This window comes from Chamaea fasciata, unplaced genomic scaffold, assembly GCF_029207755.1.
Source record: "Chamaea fasciata isolate MVZ Bird 193981 ecotype frontalis unplaced genomic scaffold, bChaFas1.0.hap1 SCAF_2, whole genome shotgun sequence".
NCBI lineage: Eukaryota > Metazoa > Chordata > Aves > Passeriformes > Sylviidae > Chamaea > Chamaea fasciata.
In genome coordinates, this window is record NW_027094087.1 from 53689014 (window position 1) to 53698516 (window position 9503).

General features: G+C 42.3%; 1 protein-coding gene across 1 annotated transcript; it reads right to left on the reverse strand.

The window, feature by feature from the left end:
* Positions 1–333: 333 nt before the first annotated feature.
* CYSLTR2 (cysteinyl leukotriene receptor 2) lies at positions 334–8692 on the reverse strand. Its single transcript, XM_066177449.1, has 2 exons — positions 8481–8692; positions 334–1282 (listed from the first exon to the last, which is right to left on the reverse strand). The coding sequence occupies exon 2, from the start codon at positions 1276–1278 to the stop codon at positions 334–336; it is 945 nt and encodes a 314-aa protein (XP_066033546.1). The 5' UTR covers positions 1279–1282; positions 8481–8692.
* Positions 8693–9503: the final 811 nt, after the last annotated feature.

Genomic DNA, 9503 nt, shown 5'->3' on the forward strand with positions numbered 1-9503 from the left:
ATTGTGAAATAAAATAAAGGGACTCCAGCAGGAAGGTGAATTCCTTTCAGTGCCTTGTCCTGGGGAGGGTGAACAACAGAGGTATCTCTACCTTGCTAAACAGAAGACAACAAGGGATCATTACCAGCCACCTGACCTCTGATCATGCTGACTCAGTTTTGGTCACCCACAAAGAGCTCTCTCTCAGAGACTTCTGCTCCAGAGATGCCTGACAGTGAGCAGCAGAGCTGCAGGCTGGCCAACCGCACACAGCCTCTGTCATTGAACAGTATGAGCCCAGTCTAGAGATCCCATCAGGAACTGTATGTCTATAGCTTTGCAGTTCTGCACCAGCTACCTGCAGCACAAACTTCTGATTTTTGCTTTGAAATTTTCAGCAGCAAAGTAATAGAGAAAGGGATCAAGGCAGCTGTTCATGTCAGCGAGGCAGAGAGTGACCACCAGCGCCTTGTGCAGGTTGGCCTGGCTGCAGCTGCTGTACATCAGGTGGACAGTTCGCAGGATGTGATATGGCAGGAAACAGATGAGGGAGAGGATGAGAGTGATGATAATGGTTAACAGTGCCTTCCTGTGACAGATTGCCCTCCTGCTCTGCGGAGCCCTGGACTTGAGCAGCACTCTGATGGCAAAGACATAGCAGAACACAATTGTGCTGAACGGCAGAATGAAGCCCACTACAAGGACAAAGCTGTTCACCATGAGGAGCCTCTGCCTGCTGGAGGGGTGGAGGTCCAAACATCTGACCGGGTTGCTATAGCCAGCAATTCCCTTGTCTAACAGAGGGCTGGTAGCTGCCAGCACAAAGATCCATATGGCCACACAGGTTATCCTGGCATACTTTGTGCTGTTCACTTTTCTGTGTTTGAATGGGTGGACGATGGCTATGAAACGGACCACGCTGAGCACGGTGAGGAAATAAATGCTGCAGTACATATTCATGTACAAGGTGTAAGTCATGATCCTGCAGAGGATATCACCAAATATCCAACGTGATCCCAAGAGGAAATATGAGGCCCGAAAGGGCAAAGTGCTCACAAACATGAGGTCTGAAATAGCCAAGTTCTGCATATATATGTTTACTGAGGTCCTTTGCGAAGTCTGGAAGAAAACATAAATGGAGAGGCCGTTTCCAATAGCACCAAGGAAAAAGATAGAGACATACATGATAGGATAAATTACTTGTTTGAAGCCGTCAATTGAACAATTGGAGGAGCTGTTGGTGAAGCTGCCATCTAGTGCCACCTTGGAAATATTCATAGTCTGAGCCAGTGTTTCCATTTTTCTGCCAAAATGAAAAGAAGTGGTGTGAGTGCTGGGTTACAGGCAGGGCAGGGAGTTCAGCTATTTGGGACTATTTCACTGAGAGCAGAAATTGCAAGATGCAGACAGGAGTGGGAAGTAAGGGTTTGTTAATGAGTAATTACTTGTGATGTCCCAGTAAATACACATCTCAAGACACAAAGCCCCAAGTAAAGTCTAATGAGTTTCAGTATTACAGCAGCTGGTTGTTGTCTCAGCCTGTAAAAGTGCTGCCTTTTAGAGGTGCTATGTGTGTGTTTTAATGACAAGTCTCTGATCTTTGCTGTGCAAAACAAGCCAACCTGCTGTCAGCCATTTTGTGGCAGGGAAGTTTTGAGTCCCCAGTCACCTGCCATGGAAACATAAAAACCTGATCAGGAAAGAAATCACTGCCCACTGCTAGGCCTGCATTTCAAATTACGATGGAAGGCCAAAATAACTGAATTTGCCTTTTGGAATCAGGGAAATTTTTCTGGTATGTTTTTGGCAGTATTTCCTGAGCAATACGAGACGTATTTTGATACATGTAAAAATTAAGGACATTTTGACCTTAAACACTATGCAAACACAATGCCAGTTATGCAGGGTTCCTTTTTTAACTCCCTCCTCCTTGCACAGTATTTCTTCTTTCTTGTTAATTCCTGGTAGCTTTTTATGTCTCTTTTTGTGGGGCCTTTGCTTCAAGTACCACTCTCTTAACTCTCTTGTGCTCAGCTGTTCTGAACCAGTCAGTCATCCACACACGCTGCAGCTTCCAGGACAGCCCACATTTGCAGCCCTAATGAAAATAGCCTCTGAGAAAATGGGCTGTGTACACAGAGAGAGGCATTTTTCCTCCTGTGAGACTATAATTCAATCAAATCAAACCCAATCACTACTAAAACACTCTAAATAATAGGTGTTTTTTTTTTTCTCATTAGTGTCTATTTCTCGTCTGAACTCTTGATTTCTTCTTTCTGCTGTCCTGCAGCTAGTAGTATTTTCAAAGAGAGGTGTCAGTATTGTTTCTTGTTTGACAATGGGAGCAATTCTCTTCATATCTGCCAATATATTCTAAAGATGGGGTATGGAAATTTTTAGCCTTTTACCACAACTACATGGCATTTCCAGATGCATGGAAAAAGAAGCTTTTAATTTTGCCCCAGTGAGAGGGATAATGTGCCCAAGTATATGACTACATCCCATCTCTTATTCTGGACTTCACCGGCTTCACAATTTGAAACTATTTGTACAGGTGGAGCCTCCTTGGGGATAAATTTGGCTTTACATTTGGGTTCTTTGAACACCCAGCTACCCAGTGTGGTATTCCCAGTGTGCTGTAAATGGGACCTAATTTGCAAACTGAAGCCATGGTGTGGGAGCCTGAGCTACATTCAGAGCAGGCCATGGTACCTCCAGGGAGGTGTCTCAGAGTCTGTCCAAGTCCTTTAATATATCAACCAGATGTGCCACAGCAGATGTCTTTTTATCCGGCCCCACTGAGATGGGAAGCATGGGATGCACAGCCCCAGGCTGGGCTCCCATGGGGCTCTTCATGGATATTGGGTCTCAGCCAAGCCCTGGACTGACTAAACACATGCTCCTAAAGTTAATGTCCTCCTTGTTTGAGATCATCTTTCTTCACAGAGGAGATGGAGAAGATACTCTTCTTCAAGACAAATCTTTTGCAATCAAAGGACTTCTAATTGTTTTGGCTTTCTTTACAGAACAACTGTCTGATACACACATTTTCTGTATGGGATCAAAGACCAGCTTTTCTCCAGATTGAATATGATCCCCCCATTTTACAGGGAAACATTACAGCCTGAGGTATGGCAAAGGGAAGAGCCCTTCTGACTCTCTTTTCTTGTGGTCCAAGCAACCTTGCCTTCAAGCATCAATGTGTGTGAAAGCTGTGAGGCAGAGGAGTCAAATGAGGTTGAAGAACTTGGAGTGTGGACAAATTCCAAGCCCTGCTCAGCACTACGAGTGATGGCTTGTGTCCAGTGCTGTCTGATGAAGGATGGGATTGGGGCAATGAAGATTCAGTTGATGGAAAGCCCTTGGGTCCCTGTTTTTTGGGGAGAGCACTACAAGCACAGGGGCACTTTGCTCAGGCTTCTCATACGAGGGTATCTAGCTAACAACTACCATTTAAGCTATTTTTTCCTCTAACTGCACAAATGCTCCTCAATTCTCTTTCCAGCTAGACCAAGACTAAAAGTAGAACAGTGCAAATGCAATTGAGAAAATTCAGTATCCTCAACCCTGGCAAGAAAATCAGTTCTCAGACTCCTCTCCAAGTTATTCAAACACAAGTTTCAAGCTATTATGAGATGTCCAAGTGAAAGAAGCTGGAGACCAGTCAACTGAGAGCTCTTAAAGCATCCTGGTGCCTGCACTCAATAAAGGGCCAACAATGACCCATGCAACTTTCATATGTACACACTCCTGTTAGCTGTGTCTGGACATACAGATCAATGCAGAAAGGAAAGTGAAGTGAAAGATATATTTCACGTGGGACTACCTCAACCAACCGCAGAGGATAAGGGGAGAATTTTAGCCTTCCTTGAATCCAGAAACTGTTATTAGCCAGCTAAGATTAGGAGATGGCTCTTAGATATACAGATACGACCTATCCAAGGACAGGCAATAAACTTCATTTTCAGCAAAAGTCCTGGGACAGGAACGAACAGGATGGGTTAAGGGTGAGAGACTGGACCTATAGGAATTTTCTGTGTCCCCCAAAAGAAGGGAGATATGCAGTAAGACCTAACAGTCCTATGAAAAATAAAAGGAGAGAAAAGGACAAACCGAAATGGGATTCTCTCTTCAAGGGTACTGCAAGATTCCTCTGATAGAAATTCTCTAACAAGATATTTTTTCTATATATGAGTTTCACTGATGGAAGATATCAAATAGAAGCAGCTGACACATGTCCTGAGGCTCTGACAATCTCCCTGGCATAAGAAAGAGAAGATCAGCTGAGAAAGAAAAAGGGAGTCTTTTCTGAAATAATTGCTGCATAAGTAGATTAGATATAGGGTTTGGGTGGGTTTTTATCTTTTCTTCATGTATGTGAAATCTTTAAAAAATATTTACAGCTTGATTAGAATGGATTTTATAAATAAATATTTACCTTTCATTTAAAAATACATCTATATTATAAATTACACATATTTATTATGAATATATATTTTTCCTTTTATCTTAGCCTGGGTTGAGTGCAATTTTAGGTAAGATTATGTCAGACAGATATTCCTTGCCTAAAGTGAATTTTACACTCTTAGCAAATGGATGGGTGTGCAAAACAGGTAGGGGGCTGATAGAGAAAAAGTAAAAATAGACTTGTTTAATTGAAAGAGATACTAAACTAATAAAAATGCCTCAAACCTGTCATATTTTAAGCTCAGGATCCATCTGCCCACAAATCCAATATGCTATTTTGAATGTCTGATCAAAACCAAATCTTACATGCAATTCTGCACCGATCCCAAACCTGAAAAAGAGACAGGGCACCTATCAGGCTTGGCATTAGACCAAAACCCTGGCGCAAAGGAAATCTCAGAGACCTGCAGGAGAGAGGATAATCAATAGGAGCCTGTGTTGCCATGCTACCAGCTTTATGGTAATGATACTGTAGGATGCTCGGGTGGAGGAGTGGCTCTTTGCAGGAGGGACTACATAACTCGCAAAACTGTAAAAATATTGTGGCTAAAGAGAAGCACAACAGGGTTCTTGTTAGCAGACTCAAATAATAAAAACATAGTACTAGGAATACATTACTGAACTCCTTACCATGATTACGACAACAGCCAGAAAGCATTAAGTGAGGGTAGGAAGATTAAAGCAGATAGCAATGGGAGGAGGTTTTGGGTGTCCTTATAAAGATACAATGCTGCAGCAGGATGAGATGTTATGTCCATATACAACAGCTGCCTGACTCCTAGAATAATTAGTCCTGCAAAAAAATCCACGACATAAGATGCCATTCTACCTTGGCATTGTACCTCTACAAGATGCCATTTGATCTTTAGTGCTGCACAGGCCCTTGTCCAAGCAGGTTTTGGTGTGCTGTTAATCACTGTAGAGCTGGGCTTGGCATCATTGTGGGAGAGAGAAGCAGTCCCAGAAGGAAGAAGCCTACATAAATTTGGGGGCTGTTTTTGAAAATAAACAGAAATTTCAACAAGCTTACATTCCAAAAAAAAATTTTATGAAATATGGAGCCCAATGTCTATCAAATAGTTACCAAGACTACCATAAGGAAAAGACTTCCATTTGGAAAGCAGAAGACTTGTCAAAATGGGGAGAACAGGAAAGTCTGTATTATGACCGATCAAACGTGGAGAGAAAACCAGGAGCATTAAACAAAAAAAAAAAAAAAAAATAGTGAAGAGCTTCTGGTAAAGGATGTTCTGGGTTGCCAGTAAGTTTCGTAAACCTACTGAAAGAAGAAAAACCACTTGAAAAGCACTGGGGAATTTGATGGCAAAAGATCTTTTAGGAACAAGTTCATAGCAGGAAAAGTCAGGGAATTCACTCTCTCCAACCAACGATGCTGGGATATTTTCATGGCTGGTGCAGTAAAAAGGACAGAGCAGCCAGCTCCACTCAACAGATGTGGGCAGGAAGTACTAAACCAACCAGATAAGTGAGAGTCCAATAAGTGAGACCAGATGGCACTCATATCAGTATCCCAAAGGATCTCAACTGTGAGACTGCTGGCCAAGGCATGTAACTCACCATTGCAATCAGGCACTGTGCCAGGGGACTAATGTGTCATCAGTGTACCTCTCATTTACCAGAAAGGCTTGACAAGACAGCTCAAGGCCATGAGCTCATCATCAGTCCTGGGAGCTACTGTCCACCAGGACGAATTTCCTCCTCTGGGACATTTTGGGGCATCTGTCATTAAGAACGGAGGCATTGAGCTCGTTGAAATGCCAGTCTGCTGAGCAGAAGTCTTTACGTCTTCTGAAAAGAGGCATCCTGTTTGGCTTACCTACTGAAGGGCTGTGATGACAATGGATGAAGGGGACCTATTGGTCATTTTATACATATATATGGCCAAGGGAGGAGATTTTCTGCTCTACTTCACTCTTGTGACACCCCACCTGAGCACTGCATTCAGCTCTGAAACCTTGACATAAGAACTTCATGAACCTGCTGGAGATGGCCCAGATCAGGATCATGGAGATGACCAGAGGGCTGGAGCACATCTGTGAAGACAGGCTGAGAAAGCTGGGGCTGTTCATCCTGGAGCAGAGAAGACCCTAGAGAGACCCTATTGCACCTTCCAGTTCCTAACGGGGCCCTACAAAGGGAGCTTGAGAGGGACTATTCATAAGAGCATGAAGCAATAGGGCAAGGGAGAATGGAATCCCTGGAAGTGTTCAAGGCCAGGTTGGATGAGCCTTTTAGCAACCTGGTCCAGTGGAAGGTGTCCCTGCCCATGGCAGAGGGCTTTGGATGAGATGATCTCTAAGATCCATTCCCACCCAAACCATTCTATGATTCTATGTTATGTGTGCATTTATAGAGTTGCATTTGTCAAAGCCTTCAACATAGCTCTGCAACAAAGGTTTCTTAAGTACCTAAGTTGCCAGAGAGCTGGAAGGCACAGTCTTTTGTGGGTTGAAAGCTGGCTGATGTGTAGGAAGCAAAGTGAGGACTCAATAAATAAGCAATGGAGTCCTCTAGGTTTTGGTACTCAGACTAGATTTACCCAGCGTCACTATCAACAGTCTGGAGATGACAGTTCTCCGTGTTGCCAGATCCCATGCTGGAAGGGTGGCAGATGAGAATTAGTATATTTTAATAGAAGGTGAAGCATGCTGGGGAAAAAATCATCTAAATCGTGCCTAATTACATGAACTTTAAACTGGCTGTTGCATTCAGGAAAGGGCGCTTGGCACTAGCATCCTTGACCATTTGCTGAAGTCGGTTCTGCACTGGCTACAACAGCAGAAGCAACCAAAATTATCAGCAAAATGAGGGGCACCATAAAGTAGGATATCACCTTGCATAAAATCTTGATGCATTCCCATAGTGGACAGTTCTTGTCTCTATATTCATAACAAAGATTATGGAGTTCGAGAACGTGCAGAGAGAGGCAAGTGAAGTAGTCAGCAGCCCTGGGCTACCCCTGTTCATACAGAGTGCAGTCAGTCAAGTCAAACGGCATCTCAGCAGAGAATGGGATGGATTTCTGTGCCATGCCTGGACAGAAGGACACAGTCATTTTGAAGATGTATGGTGGAGGGGTGCTGCTGCTGAAGGGCAAAATATGAAACCTCCACTGTCTCTAAAGGTGTAGATAAACTCCATTTCCAAACTGCTGATCTGAGATCTGCTGCTCTGAAACACTGCATTCACTATAACGTGAGGAATGACAAAACAACAACTTCATTTTAATAAGACGTTCTCCATATGCTAAGTTAAATAGGGAAGTCAGGCTGTTCCATCAAAATATACAATTTGGCTCTGTAAAGTGATAAGTATATAGAACCTCTTGTATGCCAGGAAAAAAAAGATGATCTTTGCATCTATCACAGTAACCTTTTGTCTGAAGAGGACCCCAGACACCTGAGTCTGTTGTTTGTTACCCAAATAGAAAGGCAATTATAATATTGCTGCTATAGAGGAGATCACTTGCATTTGCTACTGCACTTCCAAGAAAAACAGAAGTTCTCATGTTTTTTTAAAGTTCTCATTGGCTTTATTGCTAATATTCACTTTGTGTTTCAGGAGCAGGATTACCAAGAATAAATGAAAAAAAAATGCAATATTTAGAATTAACACTAAATTCATCAAAGCATGGCATATTATTAACCTCACTAAATGCACAATAATGAAAAAAACCCCCAAGAGTCTGACATTTAACACCTTTTATTTTTAAATTTCACCATAAGCCAAATACATGTTTTTCATCTAGTTAAAAAACAAGGCTCACTTAATCAGATCCACAACTTCATTGTTATCTTCCATCTGGCAAACAATCCCAGTTACATAAATCTACCCTTTTTTTCTGCCAAAGAAATTTCTCAACACCAGTTTTGTTATAGAGAAGTTTGGTCAACTATCAATGTTTCTGGCAAATAATACCCTAACTGCAAATAATGAGGAAGAAAAGTATGTTGTATTTTAATCATTGCAACCATTTTATCTACAGCTGAGAAAGTAGACAAATCTTGTCTTACCTCAGCTCAAGGTCCTTCTGGTGTGTTCAGTATTTCCTTCTTCTGCTTGCTGTTGCTCACAGACTTCTGGATTTTTAATGGAAAGGAAACCCACAAAAACTTGATGCAAAAACCAAGTGCCACTAATGCAGAAGCCGAAGAAAAACCATGAACAGGGTAAAGAAAGTAAATCCTGATTAAAAGTTCTTACATATTCTTAAAAGAGAAATGTTCTCCGCTCAAGGAGTGGTGCTAGCAATCACGGGGCAGTCTTTCACTATTTTCACCCAGTGAAAGAGGCTTTACAGCAACATGTGGAAAAGCGTTCTGAATTTCTGTGTTTGGGCCCACACTTCTATATATGTGCTCTCATTTGTCAGAGTTGCCCAAAATATTAGTGGGAATGTGCAAATAATCTTAGCATGAATCATGAAATATGTTCTGGGAATTAAGGAGAGGATATTTGGTTTTGTTTACTTCCCAGGAAACACATAAATAACAAAATTGTAAATAGGCTGCTGGGATTTGGTGCATAATCTCATTCAACTTGTAATTCAAGGCTGAGTTAACAAGCTGAGGGACTAATTTTCATTGAATTTTTATAGGAGCAGATAGAGCTCTGCTAGGCCATGAGCAAATGGCTGCAGTGAATGCCTTACACCTCCTTAAGTTTCACTTCTTAGTGGAGCAATGCTGACTTCACAGATGGGTGCTCTGAGCCCACTGCTGCTGTGAAATAGGTTTCTGTACACACTATAGGTGTAAAAGCTTGATTATTTCTGTTCTTGTATGTGCTGTCAGCAAGTGCAGGTGGACCAGACACATCCAAGTGCTTTCTGGTTGCTGTGCTGTATTTCATATTGGCAGCAGGTCAGGAGTCCGCACACGGCTGCTTAGCAAAGCAGATGGTGAGTCTCCAAAAAAATCCAATCTTCTTGCCACCCACACTTGTAGTTATCTACACCCCAAAGGGCTTTGAATAAAGATTGTAATCTCTCCTCTATTTACCATTTGTAAGTCAACTTGAGAACGGCCAAAATAGTC

What these genes read in the sequence shown, in the direction of transcription:
- CYSLTR2 (XM_066177449.1), bottom strand. Translation starts at nt 1,278, where the DNA reads ATGGAAACACTGGCTCAGACTATGAATATTTCCAAGGTGGCACTAGAT.